General features: G+C 38.0%; 1 protein-coding gene across 1 annotated transcript; it reads left to right on the top strand.

Annotated features, from left to right (window-relative positions):
• The first annotated feature begins 2,255 nt into the window (after positions 1–2,255).
• On the top strand, positions 2,256–18,443 carry LOC123249942 (protein FAM71F1-like). The gene is made up of 6 exons (XM_044679024.1): positions 2,256–2,507; positions 3,743–3,954; positions 6,058–6,313; positions 6,966–7,087; positions 13,341–13,396; positions 18,274–18,443. The coding sequence occupies exons 1-6, from the start codon at positions 2,256–2,258 to the stop codon at positions 18,441–18,443; spliced, it is 1,068 nt and encodes a 355-aa protein (XP_044534959.1).
• The last annotated feature ends 1,737 nt before the right edge of the window (positions 18,444–20,180 follow it).

Raw genomic sequence — 20,180 nt, 5'->3', positions numbered from 1 at the left:
GACACTAATGCATTATGGAGGAGTTGTGAACTGATCCAACCATTCTGGAGGGCAATTTGGAACAATGTCCAAAGAACCATAAAACAGTAATTTGATTCTGTAATACCACTATTAGGTCTGTATCCCAAAGAGATTTTTTTAAAAAAGGATGGGGGGAAGGACTCACTTGTACAAAAATATTTATAGCAGCTCTTTTTGTGGAGACAAAGAATTGGAAATTGAGAAGATGTCCATCAATAGGGATGTTGGTTAAACAAATTGTGGTATATGATTGAATAGAATACTATTGTGCCAAAAGAAATGATGAACAAGATCACAAAAAAAAAACCCTGGAAAAAACTTATATGAAGTGATACAAAGTGAAGAGAGCAGAACCAGCAAAATGGAGTACACAGTAACAACAATAATGTACGATGATCAACTGTGAGTGACTTAATTATTATCAGCAAAGCAAGAATTCAGGACAACTCCAGGCCTGACTCTCAGCTGCCCCAGGAAAAAAATTTTTTTAAGTATATCACTTCCAAGGCAGAAGAGTGCTAACAGGTAGATAATTGGGGTTAAGTGACTTGCCCAGGGACACATGACTGATGAGCATATAAGGTCAGATTTGAACCAGGACTTACCATCACCAGTCAAACAGCATGATGATGAGATTTCAGGTGGTCAACTTGTTCTGGGAGAGTTATCTTTTGGAATTCAAACCATGCAGAGATACAGATGTTTTTTTCTGTAACTTTCCCAGGAATTTAAGCCAAGTTCACTATCATAGAGTTTCTAGATTCTGTTCTCTTTCCTTTTTGGAACATTAATCCAAGGGATTTATGAGAAAAAATGTTATTCACATTGAGATAAAGAACCGTGGGAGTAGAAATGCAGAAGAAAAACATATGACTTATCACTTATTTATGTAGATACATGATTTGGGGTTTTGGTTTTAAAAGATTGCTCTATTGTAAAAATGAATAATGTGGAAATGAGTATCAAGTGTTTAACTCCAGATAGAAAATATTTTTTGGGTAAAATTCAAACTATTTTCCATATTATTAATACAGTGATGAAATGCTTGTCCAAAATATTTATGTGTGTGTATGCATGAGCACATGTGTTATATATATATATACTTACCAATATACAGATTCTTAATAATGTATCTATACGTTATATAAGATATACATTTATGGATACATCTCTGGGTACCTATATAGAATATTTACATGCAGAGATATATATGACGTGTCCCTTTTCTGTAGCAAGACTAAAACATTGATAGAGAAAAGCATTATTCTGTTATTTTTTGACAACTCACAAGCATACAAATAACTACAATAAAATGTAGGATATTTTTTAAAAGATCTGAACTTCCTTCTGATGTGTGAGTGTGTGAATCAATAAGCAGCTGAGGTTTTTAGCTAAACATCAACATGTATGGAGTTTTTACATATGGAGATCTGAGGGATGGGAGAATTTGGATGAAAAGATGCCAATGTACATCTATCACAGGGAAGAAAAAGGAAGGAGGTAAGTTATAATAAGCTTCGTTTCTGTTTTTGTTTCAGAAGACACTACCTAAGATGGTGTTGCTTTTGTGGGCTAGCTAGGATTTCCTGGCTGTAGTTAGGGTGACCAATAAGTTCTGCACTGACTATACAAGTCTAGTGATTTGTCCCTGCCTCGGTGGCTGTGGTAGGTTTTGACCTTGAAATGCTCTACAGTGACTTGTATTGTCCACATGATCTTCTGGAGGGAAGACTATTCCACTTACATCCATAGAAAGTTTAGAGTATTTAGAATTCAGAAAGATTAATTAGAAAATATATAGGGAAGAAAGAAAGAACCTCCTTCTTTAGTTCTTTCTCCTATTAAGCTGCCAAGGTTTTTAGTTCTCATAATTGATCACATTTATGTGGGAATTTTAAGGTTTACAAAGTATTTTCTTTGCAACTCTTTGAGGTAGTTAATGTAAATATTTTAAATCCCATTTTATAGGTGAAGAAACTGGGGTTCAGAGAGGTTAAGTGATTTGCTCATGGTCACACAGCCTGTTAGTATCAAAATCTGAACTTGAACTCAGGTCTTTCAACTCCAAGGCCATCATTACTCTTTCCCCTACACTACACTCATGATGTCAGTGATGTCATCCATTGTGAGCTGACAGACTTTCCTGGGCCCTGATGAGCAACCCTTAGGCAAGTGGAAAGGGAGGTCAGATCAGGAAATTGCAATTGGCCCCTTGACCATAGAGAGAGAAAGACATGTTACCATCAACTCCTCCAAGTGGAAGACCCTGGCAGAGGACAAAGAAGATACTGGATGTTCAAAGATGCTATCAAGCCTATCATTACCCTGATTCAACAATGGTCATTAGGGGCCTCCCACCTGCCATTGAAGAACCAGACCCTGGAGTAGAACTTGGGGTGGAAGATGGTCTACTCTGCCAACTGCTTCATTCTCCAGAGTTTAACCTGTTTCCCAACTCGGCTGTCTTTGAAAGCAACTTCATCCAGGTACTCTTATCCAATATTTCAAGCAAATTCTTTTCCCTGTCCCAAATTTTATACCCAGGAATTGCCTATAACACTTATATGAACTTTGGAATCCCTGGGGAAAAAAGGACTGAGGCCATGAAAAATATGAACCCAGAAAAAACTCAAGTCAGGTCCCAAGATCCCCTTGTTTGTGTATGCAAGGTAATGGTATCATTTGCAAGATACTGTTATTTAGGGCACCAAATATCAACTGTTAGGTAGAGGTCAGTGGACATTCTACATTAGAGATCTATTGAACTGGGACTCAACCTCCAACTCTAGACCTTTAGCACAAAAGTATGACTAGTATGGTAATGATATAAGACCAAACTAAAGTCATTATCAAAATCACAGTTTCCAATTTTACAATATTTAAATTGAATATGAAATTTCATAAAGATGATAGAATCCATCAGTTAAAAGAACCAAGTATCTAGATCTTAATGGTCTAAACCAGAAGTCCAGTAGTCTTAACCTGGGGTCTATGGCACCCCATGTGGACAATAAATAGTCTTCTGTGGACTTGGATGGGAAAAAATTACATCTTTATTTTCACTAGTGTTTGGTTTCCTTTGTAGTCTTCTGAATTTCATTTTAAGCATTTAAAAACATGAATCAGAGAAGAAATACATATGCTATACTAGTCTGCTAATGGGATCTATGATACAAAAAATTCTAAATCTTCCTAGTCATATAATCCTGGGCAAGTCACTTAACCTCAATTGCCTAACTCTTCTGCTTTGGAACAGATACTTAGAATCAATCCTAAGACAGACAGTAAGGGTTTAAGAAAACATGTATCTAATGGACAAATTAAACAATTACTTTAAGAGACTCAGAAATAATGTTAAACAGTCGAAGGAACACTTTAGGGCTAAAATTTTCCTGGAGGGCTAACAACAAACAATACAAACTATCTACAAGGCAGATAACTGAAAACTGTCTTAATTGATTCAACCAGTATGGTTGAAAGTATCTTCCACTCCTTTTTTTTTTTTAAACCCTTATCTTCTGTCTTAAAATCGATACTAAATATCAGTTCCAAGGCAGAAGAGTGATAAAGGCTAGGTGATGGGAATAAGTAACTTGCCCAGGATCATACAGCTAAGTCTGGGGCCAGACTTAAACTCAGTTCCTCCCAACTCTAGGTCTGGCCGCTCTACCCACTGAATAACCTAGCTGCCTTCTTCCATTCCTTCTCATTACGTGCTTAGATTCATGCCCTGGGGGCTACTTTTCAGGTAACAAAGTACAATAATTGGAGAAACATCTATGATTCATCTACAACTGTGGCTCTTGGTGTGACCTCATCAGTGCCATGCCTACCTCTTCCCAACATCCTCCTGATGGCCAAAGTCAAGTGGCCCAAAGGGCAATCTCCAAAGTGGATCTGTCCAATAGAAATGCCAACTATCACCCTCAAGAGGTAAGGAAATTAATGAGGGTTAAAAAAAGGAGGAGAGGGGATGCCACTGAACACCTGAGAGGAAGTCTGACCTAAAACTGAATTACAGAATCACAGAATGCTAGATCTGGAAAGGACATTAAAGATGAAGTCTTTCAGTTTATACTTGGGGAAACTGAAGCTGTGGGAGTTTAAGTGATTTTGTCTAGGCTGCACAGTCAGAAAGTGCCAAACTAATATTTGAACCTAAGTCTTTTGGTTTCATGTCCAATGCTTTTTTTCACTATGCCAGAATTTCAGACAGAAAAAGAACAGAGTCCCCCATTGGTAATCCTATTCAATAACTTAGACTTGCAGTGTCAGAACTTCAAGACAATTTTTAAATCATAGAGTCTAATTCTCTCATTTTACAGGTAAAGGGGGAAGGGAGGAGTAGATCTTGTGAATGAGGGAAAAGGGTTAGGGGTGTGAAGAGAGACAACCTGGAGAGAGAAGATAATAGATGAACTAGAGTCTGACTCCAATTAAAGGAAAAGTTTTCTTCCTTGTCATGAGATGTAATGGAAAGTTATATGACCTTGAGTAAGTTAAGTACCTTTGGTTTTGTGTACTCATTGGAAAGCTGAGGGGGCTAGTCTAGACAAATTCTAATATCTCTCTCCAGTCCTAAAATGTAGATGCCTTAAAAAAAACTCTACTGTGTTATGTGCCAGGAATATAAAGGCCAAAGGCAGTGCTGCCTGGTCTTGAGGAGATCATGGTCTAATGGAGGAGAAAATATGAAAACTGCTACGTACAAACAAGATAAATACAGGTTAAACTGGAGAATTTCAGAAGCAAGGAAAAATCATTAAGCAGGACCAAGAAAGGCTTCTTACAGCAAGTGGGACTATAGCAGAGACTTAAAGGAAGCCAGGGAAACCGGGAGGAAGTAGGAAGCTAAGGTGTTTGAAGGGGAATCAATATGCTTGTTGAAGCCCCCTAACATGAGGGCAGGAGTAGGGAAAGAAAGACTGAACCAAGTACTGAACTTATTGAAGAAGGAAGGAAGGAGAGTGTACTGGGATACAGTAGTTAACAGCTCCCAGGATCCTCATTGGGTGATGAATATGTATTGAATATACCTCATTATTAAGCTCTTTACACACAAGGCCAGTTCCACTCAGCAGACCATACCTCTACATCTCTGACAGGTATTTCCTTGCTGCTAGGGATAGGCATTTGGGGGTTGAAAAGAGGGAGGATTAACCTGTTCTGGAACTCAATCACTTTCTTTGATGAGAGGGATGTGGAAGAGATAGCAGTGGGTGAAAGTCTCATGTTCTCTATTTTTCTCCTTTGGTTCCCTTCTTGTAAGACAATCCTAGCATCTCTGTCCTTGCTTCCATGGAAGCTTGGATTTCCCAGGAGGCCTCTAACATTTGGGCCACAATTAATGTTGGTGGACTTGGAGGTGCCAGCACACTATGAGAAATAGGACAGAGAATAGAGATAGAATCAAAGTTCACCAACCCTGTGGGCCAATGTTATCCCTAGTGACCCTAAGTTCCCAGACTCTGGACCCTGCAGATCTGCCTAAATCTACATAACAACTGGTCGCTCCTTCGTCCTTTCTAGGGTGACCTGATTTAGTCACACTAGACCTGCCCCTTTGTCTGACTAGAACAGTGTTATCTGCAAAACTTCCTGCTTAGCTAAATTCCTGGTGCTGAGCTGCCTTAGCAAGCACTGACCTGCTACTGCCTGTGCCCCAGAATTATTCCTCTTGTTACCTGACTCTTCTCTTTTTCTATTAGTTATTGATATGTCTGTGTCTGTCCATCTGTCTCCCTTCAGATCTTTTCTTTTGTCTCTCTGCTCTCCCTCCCTTTCACATTTTCTTTCTCTCTTTCCCTTCTTCCCTCCTTTCTTTCCCTTCCCTTCCCTTCTCTTCTCCACTCCCCATCCCCTTTGTTACCTACAACTTTCTTTGGGGGGTGTTATTTTGGGGGATCATTTTATGGAATTTCATAAAGAAATTCCTAGTTGTGCCACACTGATCCTGCTTGGTGGGTATATGGCTTTATCCAAAAAAGGATGAGTTGTACTGTGGAGGGTTTTCCATTTTGCCTCTTGTGTCCCCAGAATTCTCCCACTAAAGTTTGTGGAGCTCCAAGTTTGTGACTGGTCTCAGCGTATCCTGAGGGTCCGGACTGTTGCTGAAAAAATGTACTACCTAAAACTCCACATAGACCACCCTGAGGTTGTGTTCCAGTTCTGGGTCCGGCTGTTGTGTATTCTGGACAGAGGACTGTCCATCACCACTAAAGACCCGAGAATTCATGTGCCTCACTGCCTGGTACCCAAGGTCTGCAAGTCCTCTGGCAATGGCCCAGAAGCAGTAAGTGAGCCCCCTAAAACTCTAATCTTCAACTAGCAAGAATGAGATCATAGGATCATGGAAATAGAACATAAAGTGGCCTTAGAGGTCACCCAGTCTAAACTTCCAGCAACTAGGTCATTGTAGAGGAGAACAAGGGATTACTCAGCACTATAAGTATATTGCCTGAAGACAGCCTTTTCCAGGCATTTGATGGTTACTAATGTGAGGATCTAATACAGGTGATCAATCAAGAATCACTAGCCCACAGAAGAAAACTTTTTATACAATCAAGAAACAACTAAATATGGGGTTGTTTTTTCCCACTCAGAGAAATAAAAATTATTCCACTCAGACTAACAGAAAGCATAAAGCTCTATAACTCAGAAATACCATAAAGTTATTCTAGTATAATAAAAAATATTGGGTGAGAACAATCCACTTAATGGGTAGGAATCAGGCCTGAGGTATGAGAAATAGATAGGGCCTCTGGATTCCATGTTAACTATATACATGGCCACTACAATGGAGCACATATTGGACCCCATAATAATACAACTGGGAAATCCTATTTCCTTCTCATAATGTGGCAAAAAGGCAATCGGGGTCCCTTTCAGACCAAAGAGAGTATGAGTCTGGCCACCTCACTTTACAATATGATCTCTCTCTCCAGCTCGAAAATAGCAAACCACTACCTGCTGGACCAAGTGAGAGTCTTGCTCTTCTTATGGCCAGGGGGATGTCTGAAGCCTCAAAGCGCCCAGCAAACTTGACCCATCACAAGAAACCAGTCAGGTAAGTGCATCACTTCTCCTGCCATTTTCTGATGCCAATAGAAAGCAGGGAACCCTAGGGATGGGGAAACCTGCCATAGGACTGAGGAGCCAACCACCGAGAAACCCTAACTACTTTCTAACCTCCCACTTAGACTCTGGACAATCTATATGTCCTTTCCTTTTTATTTCATTCATTTATTTATTTATTCACCCATTTATTTATTTATTTGTTTGTTTGTTTGTTTGTTTATTTATTTATTTAATTTAGAGTATTTTTCATGGCTACATGATTCATGTTCTTTCTTTTCCCCCCTCCTGTAGCCAATGAGCAATTCCGCTGGGTTTTACACAAATATTATTAATATTTTCAATAGAGTAATCATTTAGAGTCTACATCCCCAATCATATCCCCTTGGGCCATCATCATATGTCCTTTCTCTCCACCTGCCACCTTCTCTTTGTGCTATTACAGTGGGCAACACAGCTTAACATTTCTAGAGAGAGGATTTATTTTTAAAGGACATTTTATTTTACCAATTACAGGTAATAACCATTTTCAACACACATGTTCTGAAATTATAAGATCCATATTATCTCCCTCTCCCTTCCCAGAGATGATAATCAATTTGATCTGGATTATATCATATATTATCATGCAAAACCTATTTCTATATTATTCATTGTTGTAAGAAAATATTCATGTAAAACCAAAACCCCCAAATAAAAACACAAATAAAATAAAGTGAAAAATAGTGTGCTTTGATGTGCATTCTTACTCCATCAGTTCTTTTGCTGGAGATATGGACAGCATTCTTTGTCATAAGTCCTTCAGAATTGTCCTGGATCACTTATGAGAAAGAATGCTATCCACATCAAGAGAAAGAACGGTGGGAGTAGAAACACAGAAGAAAAGCATATGATTTATCACTTGTTTATATAGGTATATGATTTGGGATTTTGGTTTTAAAAGATTACAAAAAATGAATGCTATGGAAATAGATATTGAGTGATAACACATCTATAACCCAGTGCAAGTGGAAGAGGGAAGGGAGAAAAAAATGAATCATGTAACCATGGAAAAATATTTTAAAATTAAAAAAAAAAATAAAAAAAGAATTGTCTCAGATCATTGTATTGCTGAGAGTCTTTCACAGTTGATCATCATACAATATTGCTGTTACTATGTACAATGTCCTCCTGTTTCTGCTTATTTCATTCTGCATCAGTTCATATAGATCTTTCCAGCCCTTTCTGAAATCATCCTGCTCATCATTTCTTACAGCACAATCGTATTTCATCACCATCTTATTCTACAATTTCTTTAGTTATTTCCCAATTGATGGACATCTCAATTTCCAATTCTTTGCCATCACAAAAAAAGAGCTGCTATAAATAGTTTTGTACAAGTAGGCCCTCTCTCCTTTTTTGATGGAGAGAGATGATTTAAAGTAATGGAATTCACCTTGGAAAATTTTTCTAAAAAAATAAAATATTTAAATAAAAAATAAAGTAATTGAATTAATGACCTTACCCCAACGGATGGAAGGTCAGGAGTGGCAAAATTTGAAAAAGAAGCCAAGAAGTCCAATTACTGACCTAGCTTTCTGATAAGAGACTGGGGGTGGGGGGGTGGGGGGAGAGAGATTAGCAGTCCTCTGTTTGGGAATCTTCTCATCTATGTTCCTTTTCCCTGTAATATTTTTTGGTGTCCATTTGAACTTCAGTCCTTAACTTGATGGACTGGAGTACAATTTTGGGAGGTCTCACACAAGAAATCACCAGCTTATATTCCTGCCCAGAGAAGCCTTGGGAATATCTACATTGGGCTTAGTCTGCTTTCCTCTAAATGGTCCACAGCTCCCATCAAAAACATTCAAGCTAACAAGACACATCAAGTATTAAAAAGGTTTTATTTACACCACAAAAATATAGCAAAAGCTTCATCTCAAGTCCATAAATATCCAAGAAAATATTCCTGCTTTTCCCATGAGAAAAGAGTCTTGGGGGCTCTAGAATTTCCTTCCCCTCCCCACCACCTCGATTCATAAAGACCATGGTACTCACACACTGCACAAGTGAAAGAATAGGGTTATATATGGTTTAGGCTCACAGCTTCACTCCTTCCTTAATAGGTCTGTGCCCATTTGCTCCTTGGCACGTGATGGATACATGGACCTCTCTCCAGGTCTTGACTTTAGGTCAATATCTCCAACTTCTGTCTGCTTTCCTTTACATCCAAAAGTGATCTCGTATGATATGAACATAGGAGGAACAGCTTAGCTACACTCCTGTTACTTTTTTTTTTAATCCTTACCTTCCATCTTAGAATCAATACTATGTCATAGTTTCAAGGCAGAAGAGCTGTACAAACTAGGCAATGGGGTGGGGGTAAAGTGACTTGCACAGATAGGAAATGTGTGGTGGGATTTGAATTCAGGACCTTTCTGTCTTCATTCTTGGTTCTCAATCCACTGAGCCACCAAGCTCTGCCCAATTCTGTTACATTTTCATGTGTGCAAGCAAAACCTCCTGCTCTCAGAAATACTGTAGCCAAATCAGAAGCATCTAAGTGATCTGTATAAAGTCGCCTACATTTGCTAATTGTCCAAAACTCAACGTTGAGAGTAGATAGCTGAGGAGGAAGCATGGATTAAAAGTGACTATGTTAGTTATGACCCCTTAGTTATAAGGGGTCATACATAAGATGAGCAATGGAATGCTTATCTCCCCATGTTGGGTGAAAAGAAAATGTGGGAGCACAGAGGTCCAGAGGTCTGTCTGGATGCATCATACTATTTTTCACTTGTTTATTTGGGTATATGTTTTGGGGTTTGGGTTTTATAAGATTATTCACTTACAAAAATGAACAATATGAATTTTTTAAAGTATTTGCATAAAAGTAGCAAAGTCTCCCCAAATTGAAAAGGGAGTAGGACCCCACAGTGTATAGAATAAAAGGAAAACAGAATAGGAATGAGATCATTAGTAAAAAGAGCTATAGATGTCAAGAATGCGAAATCAGAAATAGAGACTTCTGTTGAGAGCAAGGAGATCAGATAATCAGATAGGAAAGTGTCTCCTTGAGAGGCAGGAGATTTTAGAGAACTGGGTTTCTTACCCTGAGTAGGTTCACCTTAAGTGAAATCTTCTTTTTCTTCTTCTTCAATATTGTGTTAACTATATTTCAGGGTAATTGAATTTCCTTTGGAATTCTATAGCTTTTATTTTATGCATTTAAAAACATGATTCTGAGAAGGAATTCATGGGTTTCATCAGACTGAAAAAATCATTTCAAACCCCTTTCTTAGGGTGCTGTTGGGTTCAAATCTGGCCTCAGATATATCCTAGCTGTGTGACCCTGGTTAAGTCATTTAGTCCTTTTTTCCTCAGTTTCCTCATCTATAAAATGAGCTGGAGAAAGAAATGGCAAATCACTCCAATATTTTCACCAAGAAAACTCCAAATGGGGTCATGAGTCAAAAACAACAAATGAGAATTAGGGGGTCTCTAAAATACCATTTTGAGTGGCCAGTTAGATTTATTATTTTTTTTTAATCTTTTTTTTTTTTAACCCTTGTACTTCGGTGTATTGTCTCATAGGTGGAAGATTGGTAAGGGTGGGCAATGGGGGTCAAGTGACTTGCCCAGGGTCACACAGCTGGGAAGTGGCTGAGGCCGGGTTTGAACCTAGGACTTCCTGTCTCTAGGCCTGACTCTCAGAACTCCACTGAGCTACCCAGCTGCCCCAGGCCAGTTAGATTTAGATAAATTCTATGCCAGCACTTAACTAAGCACAAACAGTACCTCTACATAGAATAAGTACCTAGTGAATTTTTATTGACTATTTTTTACTAGACCTATGTAGAATTCTTACTATGAGAAATCATTCATACTATGAGAATTCATATATGAGAAATCATAGTATGTGTTCAGAACTATTGCAGATGGCAGTGCAGAGGAGATGATAATAGGAGAGAGAAAAGGGAATGAGGCAAGGGCCCCAACACCACAGCCCCCAGAATTCAATAAGCATTTATTAAGCATCTACCATACCAGAGGCTACAAATACAAAAATAAAAATTTAAAACAGCCCTTGCCTCCAAGTAGAACAAGAATCTATGCCTTTGGGTCAAGGCAATAGGAATGTAACAAACAGCAAAAGAAGGTAGCCTGATGTCATTTTACCGCTATGTCTATCTGGGAAAAGCAAACCAAGAGAAAACTGAATATTCCAATAGAAAGACTGAGAGGGGTGTGGCTTTTCTAAGAAACTTGTAGGAAATATACTAAAAAAGTTTTAAAAGAAAATTGCTTTTATTAAGTTGAAAAGTGAAATTCCTAGAAAATACTATTTTTACTGTTTAACCTAGATAGAAGAGTCTTTTAAAATTTGTTTCCCAAATCAGTTGCCTCAGTAAGGGCTATTTTCACGAACTTTTAAAAAGTATTTTAAATGGATATCTTTTGTAGTTCTGTTGCAATGATTTTAGAATCCTAACTCTCACCTCTTTCCTTCCCAATCTAATCATTCCTTACAAAAATAAATTTTAAAAGAAACACTTGAGCTGGGGGAGGGGAGCATTCTAGCAAAAACAGTCTAATTATGTCTGAAAGCATAGGTACCATGAAAAAAAAAATCTGGTCTAATCTACAAAATAAAAATGGGGCAGAACTCTGAGCCAATGACCATCTATTTATTTATTTTGGTGATCTGGCTCCCTTTAATGAATGGGACCTTAAATCTTCCTCACAATCTGAGATATGCCCCCTTGCTCCCCAGTACAGATTTTATAACCCTCAGGTCCCAAACAGTTCAGATGGTGAACCACAAAATACAAATGTTCATTGCTCAATTCTTGGGTACATTAGTGTGGGCCTGAGGCAAAGGGCAGACAGAACTCCACCCAAGCCCTAGCAAAGTGCAGAAGATGGGAAATCATCACGCATAATCCCACTTCCAAAGGTGGGCAATCAAGGGAAATGACAAGGGTTATGGGGGTCCTAAAATAACTTGTAGATTTTCCAAGTGTGGTTATAAGAGAGGCAAGATAAAGGTAATCTCCATTCTCAGGATGGACAGGATGTCCAGCCATCTCTGACTAAGGGGTCATACATAAGATGAGCAATGGACTGCTTATCTCCCCAAGTTGGGTGAAAAGAAAATGTCAGAGCACAGAGGTCCAGAGGTCTGTCTGGATGATCCCCTTCCTTGGGTTGGCATTTACTCATCAGGCCACATAGGTGGAGGTCCTCTAGCATGGACATTATTGTGGTTAAGTGGCCCTTTGTATACAGTCTTAAATCTGCTTCTTTATAGTCTAAAATGTCTGATGTAAGAAAGAGTCCCTTTAACTTGATGTAAGTCCGTATCTTTATGATTGACCACCTATGTCTCCAGAATACTGAACAATCACTTCTGTATCATACTAAACTGAGTAATATTGATTGAAAATGAACTAAGGATAGATCATGGATCAATAAATCAATTATTTTTGACATATGTAATTTTCTATCACCATGGTCTCCCATCTTTGCAATTTTCATTAATTAAAAAAACAACTCAGTGTTTTCTGAACTTATTGAGTAGTCTTAAAATGAATATAATGAACAATTTTGGACCCAAGGGAAAAATACCCAAGGAAATAAATTTCCTTCTAAAGGTGAGAACCTGGGGCACAGAACCTTGCATACAATGTAGCTGCTGTATTGATTGATTTTGCTTTCACTATTTCTCTTTGTCATAAAGACAGCATTATGGAATGAGTGAGAGGGGGAAGAGAGTATATCTAGAATTGATTATGCTGTAAGAAGGCATTAATATAACAGTAATAAAAATTTTTATTGAAAAAATTAATTTCATTGCTTTCAATGAATCCCTGTGTTGTTATTTTCTTTCCATAGAGGGGCAGGTACTAGTTTGATGACACAAAACTGTTTTTGCATTTGGGATAAATGCAATTTACAACAAATAAAATGAAAAAATTCTTCCACTCCCATGGAATAGGAGCAGATGGAGAGGTACCCACTCCTTCTCAGCAAAGATGGCTTAGCTTTTCTCTTTCCCTTTCCCCTGGCTTCCTCACTTCTCTAGTCACTGTTTAAGTAGGTCATACTCACCAATATAGTTATTTCCATTTATATCTGTGCCTAAGGCATCTGTACTTAGAAGAACACTAGTGGAAGCCTCCCTTGAAATAAGATTTCAATGTTATTTCCTTCTCCTTTTGCCTCTTTTTGTTTTTTGATGCTGTCAATATTTTTCTGATTACCAGGACCACCGACATCAACCTCATGGAGATCATCAGAGATATTCAGGCAAGAAACCCAGGTAAAGCAGAATGCAAGGCATGCATGCATGTACACACTCTCTCTCTCCTTCACTCTTTCCTCTCTGTCTCTGTCTCTCTCTGTATCTCTCTGTCCCTGTCTCTCTGTCTCTGTCTCTCTCTGTGTGTCTCTGTCTCTCTCTCTGTTTCTCTCCCTCTCTGTCTCTCTCTCACACACACACACACACTCTTTTGAAAATCTATCCTTTCATATGTAGTGGAATTTGGTGCTTAAACCACCTTCCCTTTCTGACTTCATTTAGGGTTTTCTTAGCAAAGATACTGGTGTTTGCCCTTTCTTTCTCCAGTTCATTTTATAGATAAGGAACTGTGACTTGCCTAAGATCATACTGCTAGGAAGGGTCTGAGGCCAGATTTGAACTCAGGAAGACAAGTCTTCTTGACTTCAGACCTGATACACATATCCAATTCAGCACTAGCAGCTCCTATATAGAGAGTGAATGAAAGGTAATCTCAGACACAAGGCACTAGTAGTTGGGAATACAAGAAAAGACCTCCTGCAGAATGTAGGATTTGAGCTGAGTCTTGAAGGAAGCCAGGGAAATTAAGAATTGGAGGTGATTGGGACAGCTAGGTAGCTCAGTAGATTGAGAGGCAGGCCTAGAGATGGGAGGTCCTGGGTTCAAGATAAAATCAAAATGGATACTTGGTCCAGAAGTAAAAGGCAATACCATAAATTAAGGGAACATGGAAAAGTTTACTTGTCAGATTTATGGATAAGGGAAGAATTTATGACCAAACAAAATATATAGAGCATATAACAAAAAATGAAATTGATAATTTTGATTACATAAAGTTAAAAAAATTTTGTGCAAATAAAACTAATACAACCAAGATTAGAAAGGAAACAACAAATTTGGGTGGGGCGATTTATAACAAGTGTCTATGACAAAGGTCTTATTTCTCAAATACTTAGAAAACTAAGCAATCTGTATAACAATACAAGGCATTCCCCAGTTGATAAATGGTCAAAGGATATGAAGAGGCAGTTCTCAGATGAAGAAATTAAAGCTATTTATAGTCATATGAGAAAATGCTCCAGATCACTATTGATTAGAGAAATGCAAATTTAAATGACTCTGAGATATCATCTCATAGCTATCAGATTGGCTAATATGCCCCAAAAAGGAAAATGATAAATGTTTGAGGGGATGTTGGAAAACTGGGATATTAATACAACCATTTTGGAGAACAATCTGGAACTGCACCCAAAAGGTCATAAAACTATGTATATACTCTTTGACCCAACAATACTCCTACTGCTGCATCTATATCCTAAAGAGATCAAAGATAGGGGAAAAGGACCTACTTGTACAAAAATATTTATAGCAGCAGGGACTCATGACAAACCAAAGAAGGGACTGTTAGAATTCAATTGCAGATCAAAGTACACCATCTTTCACTTTATTTCCTTTGTGAGTTTGTTTATCACATGTGTGATATTGTCTTCTGTTATGCCATGGGGAATATGGAAATATGTATTGAAGAAACACTAATATAACCTATATCAGACTATTTACCACCTGGGGAGGAGGGAGGGAAGGAGGGAGAAAGAGAATCTGAATTGCAAAATATCAGGAAACAATTGTTAAAAGTTGTTTCTAGGGGCAGCTGGGTAGCTCAGTGGATTGAGAGTCAGGCCTAGAGACGGGAAGTCCTAGGTTCAAATCCGGCCTCAGACACTTCCCAGCTTTGTGACCCTGGGCAAGTCACTTGACCCCCATTGCCCACCCTTACCACTCTTCCACCTAAGAGCCAATACACAGACGTTAAGGGTTTAAAAAAAAAATTAAAAAATAAAAATAAATAAAAAAAGTTGTTTCTATATGTAATTGAGAAAAAATAAAAGAAAGTTTTTAAAAAGTGGTATGAAGTTTCAGTTTCATAGACAACTCTTTTTTTTGTACACTACTGTATGTATGGAAATGCTTTTTCTTTTCTTTGCTGTTTAAGTTTAGAATTTAAAAAAAAAAAAACTTAACTAGATTGGTCCTCAGAAGATAGACATATGAGATCTGTTTTTTGGCCCCCAATCAAAGCTTTTTTATCTTGGTAAGACCTGCCAGGGTTTGTGATCCATTGACGTAACCTTCCAGAGGCCAAGGTTAATTCTGCTCCAAAAGTATACAGACCTCTGTACATATAATTAATTAATTATTTCTGCTGTCTGACTTCTATCCTCCATTCTTCTCTCATACTAGTCTTTCTAAGGTTAAGAGTAATTTCTTAATCACCAAATCCAAAGATATTTACTTGGTTTCCATCCTTCTTCTCTGATGACTCCTTCACAGTATATGAAACCATTTGACCAATTATTCCTAGACTTTTGTGACACTGGCTTTCAGGCTTCCTTCCTACCTTTTTGACTTCTTCTTTGGCTCCCCTTCCTCTTGTCTCTTAAATGTAGGCATCCTCAAATCTCTGAGCCATAAACTCTTTAACTTCTCAACATGCATTCTGTCCTTCAACAAGCTCATCCATCCTCATTTCTTCAATTCAGCTCCATGACTCTCCATTCTCTATGTCCAGTGTATATCCATTATCTCTGGGCTCCAGGCCTGAACTCTTAATGGTTTGCTGAGATATATTCCTAAATCTCACACCAATGTCTGAAGTTCATGTTTAAAACAGAATCCACCATCTTTGTCCTTAACTGCTTAACTGTCCTTAACTTTGTACTTAACTGTCTTAACTTCCCTAGTTTCCCATTTTCACTGGCTAGAAACTAGAGTCAATCTTGTTGCTTCCTTCTTTGTTGCCTCTCATCTGCAATTAGTTGTCAAGCCCTGTCCACTCTACCTTTGCAGTTTTGCTTCCATTGATCACATAAACACAATTATAGAGCTAGAAGAGATATCACAGATCATCTAATCCAACCCCTTCATTTTACAGATGATGAAACTAAGGTTCTGATTTCTAAACCCGGTGCCAGCACCACCATTACCAGAGTTTAAATCCTTATTATCCCTTGCTTGGATTACTGTAATAGATTTCTTATCCACAGGGAGGTGGAAATTTGAAAATTGGGGGGGAAATCATCATAATTATTTTTCATTCAGACCTGATTCTATTGCTTTGGGGAAGTCCCCTTGTGGAAGACTCCCTTCACACAATGTATATTGGCAACTTGTATGTGACATGGAGAGTTGCTGAAGCACTGAGTCATTTAAAGACCTGCTCATGATCACACAGCTAGCATATTAAAGGCAGGACTTGAATATGGGTCTTCCTGTCTCCTAGATTATCACCGCCCATGACATGCTGCCTCTCCTTTGTGAAGTATTGGACAGTTTCAGTTTTATATAGCTTAAGTGGATGTTAAAGAAAATACAGAGAGAAAAGCAATTCTTTTACCCTATATTTACCTCTAAATATTTCAATTTGACATTCTCCGTGTAATCAGAGCAAAATTTGGAAAGGGGCTTGGATGTTTGTTGATGTAGAGAAGATGTTTGTATATAGTTCAGCAAACATATGTTAGAAACTATTCCAGGAGCTAGAGGAATGCAAAGATAATATGACTAAAAACTTTGTGCAGAGGGGGTTTATAATCTAGAAATGAGGGATAACAGATGTATGCAAATGGCTATCATACAAAGTCCTATTAGAGATGCAAAGGATGAAAGATTTCTTCTGGCTAATAAAATCTTTTTAGGAAGACTTCATTGGAAAACATGATCTCTTCTGTATTTGATCCTTAAGGACAAAGATGGTTTTTAGTAAGAAGAGATTTTATAATTGCATTCCAGGTGTAGCAATGGAGGGGTAGGTGTGAATAGAAATAGTGTGGAGTTTAGAAAGTGTGGCAAGATAAAGCTGGAAAAGTAGGATAGAATCAGATGGTAGAGTACTTTAAATGTCATCTAAGAATTTGGAGCAGGGCAGTCATATAGCCAAAGTTGTACCTTAAATATATTACTCTGGTAGTGATGTGTAGGATGCCAATCTGCATTGGTGGAGGGAGTTTTCACGCTGAGATTCCCCCATAGCAACAGAATCAGGTTTGAATGAAAACAAAATTATGGTGACTGATGCATTTGATGTCAGAGTTTAGTATTATAACAAGAAAGTCTTAAACTCAATCATGGAATTTTGAGAAGTTCACGTGACTTTTAGGGTCATCAGATAAGCTGGGATAACAACTTGGACCATAATTCTCAGTTATGATTGACTGATGTCAATCAAACCATCTTTAGATGTCATTGGTTCTCCTTTCCAAATGCCCTTTTTATTTTCCATTCCTATTCAGTGTCTCATATACATATAGTTCCATCTGTAATATGAACAAGGGGCTTGGACTAGATTTTTCAGGTTTCCTTCAGCTCTGAATCCTAGGATCCTAATATTCCCTTGGGTTATATAAATTTCCTTTACCCTTGGAAGACCAACAAATTACAATAATCACAAACTTGAGGACTCAGCTAATTCTTTGTCACCAGGGGCAAGAATCTCTAAAGAAAATTGCAGATATTTCAAAGTAAATTTATTTTTAATAATCAATTTTTTTAAACCCTTACCTTCCATCTTGGAGTCAATCCTGTGTATTGGCTCCAAGGCAGAAGAATGGTAAAGAGTAGGCAATGGGAGTCAAGTGACTAGCCCAGGGTCAATACAGCTGGGAAGTGTCTGAGGCCAGATCTGAACCTAGGACTTCCCATCTCTAGGCCTGGCTATCAATCCACTGAGCTACTACCCAGCTGCCCCCAAATAATCAATTTTTGCATAATTTTTTAAAGGAAACACTAAGACACTAGGAGAGAGTCCTATCATCCACTGAGAGATAAGCAGAGATAGTTTACCCAAAGGCTTCACAATTTGATCTAGAAATAAAATATCTTGACTTTTTTTTTTAATCCAGAGCAAGAATGTTCCTCTCAAGAAAATATTCAAAGAAACAAAGGAAATCTATGCTTGCGAGATTCTTTCTCTCATAGTATGTGGGAAAGAGAAAATCCTTCTGGGCTACAGTCTCTGTCTCTCCTTAGCACCTTGGCAGCCTCCATTCATTGCTTTGGACCTCAGTCTTAGGTAAGACTAAAAATTGTTTTGCTATCATTAATTTTTTTTAAACCCTTATCTTTTATCTTAGAATCAAGAAGAATGATAAAGACACAAGGAGAGGGGGTACGTGATTTGCCTGGGGTCACACAGTTAAAAAATATGTGAGGCCAAATTTGAACCCAGTGCCTCTTATCTCTAGGCCTGGCTCTCAATCCATTGATCCATCTTCCTGCCCCCACCTAGACATAAGGTTTTTTAGTTGTGATGAGAATAGATCATCAAAATTGGTCCTATTTTATATCCATTCAAAGGATTATCTCCTTTCTTATTTCTATGTTCCAGTTTCCAAAACAAAAATCCAAACAGTAGCCAAGATTAGAAGGAAAATGGAAAATTTGGGGGAAATTTTAAAGAGTTTCTCTGATAGAGATTTCATATATAAATATAGAGAGAACTTTGTCAAATGCATAAGAATGAGGGCCAATCTCCAAGTGAATGGTTAAACAATATGAACAGACAGTTTTTAGGTAAAGAAATCAAAGCCATAATAAATATGCACATGAAAAAAATTGCTCTAAATCAGTGATGGGCAAACTTTTTAAAGAGGGAGCCAAAGGAAAGGAAATGCTCGTCTGTCAGTCTGTTTCTAAAGCAACTCTTTCAAAGTTTCATTATATTGTATCCTACTCATTGTATTCGTCAGATTAGGAATAATGTTGCATGGCCCGATATAACATTTCAGGGGCAGGGCAGCTGGGTAGCTCAGTGGATTGAGAGTCAGGCCTAGAGACCGGAGGTCCTGGATTCAAAGCTGACTTCAGACACTTCCCAGCTGTGTGACCCTGGGTAAGTCACTTGACCCCCATTGCCTACCCTTACCACTCTTCTGCCTTGGAGCCAATACTCAGTATTGACTCCAAGTGGGAAGGTAAGGGTTAAAAAAAAAAAAAAAAAAAAAGGACATTTCAGGAGGTCGCATCTGGCCCGTGGGTGTAGTTTGTCCATCACTGCTCTAAATCAGACTGCTCAGAGAAAAGCAATTCAAAACAATTCTGAGATATCATTTCACACCTACCAGATTGGCTAATATAATAAAAGGGCAAGATGACAAATGTTGGAGGTGATGCAGAAAAATGGGGATGCTGATACATTCTTGGTAGAATTGAATCCAACCATTTTGGAGAACAATTCGCAATTATGCCCAAAAGTTTATAAAACTGTATAAACCTATTTACCCAGAAAAAATACCACTGTTGGATCTGTTTCCCAAGGAGACTGGAGAAAAACCAAAAGAACCTATATGTTTCAAAATATGTATATCAATTCTCTTTGTGGTAGGAAAGAACTGGAAATTGAGGGGATGTCCATCAATTGAGGAATGGCTGAATAAGTTGTGGTATGATTGTGATGGAATACTACTTCACCATAAGAAATGCTGAGCAGGATGAGTTTTTAAAAATCAGGAAAGACCTACATGAAATAACAAAAAGCGAAACAAGTAGAGCTAAGAGAACATTATACATAGCTACAGAATTAATATTTGAAAAATAATTCGTAATTGTCCACCTCCAGAGAAAGAACTGATAAGCAGAAACTTTCTATTCATATTTTTTTGTCAGGTGTTGCCTTCTATGGTGTGGGGAGGGGAGGGAGAAGGTAAGATACCTATGAATTTCAATGTAACCAACCAACAAACTAATTTTTAAATATGCAATTGCCCAAGTTGCTATATATTTGCTTGCATAATATGCACACTTTTTATGC

The sequence above is a fragment of the Gracilinanus agilis genome, chromosome 5 (genome assembly GCF_016433145.1).
Source record: "Gracilinanus agilis isolate LMUSP501 chromosome 5, AgileGrace, whole genome shotgun sequence".
Lineage (NCBI taxonomy): Eukaryota > Metazoa > Chordata > Mammalia > Didelphimorphia > Didelphidae > Gracilinanus > Gracilinanus agilis.
This window is presented reverse-complemented; position numbering and strand designations above follow the sequence as displayed.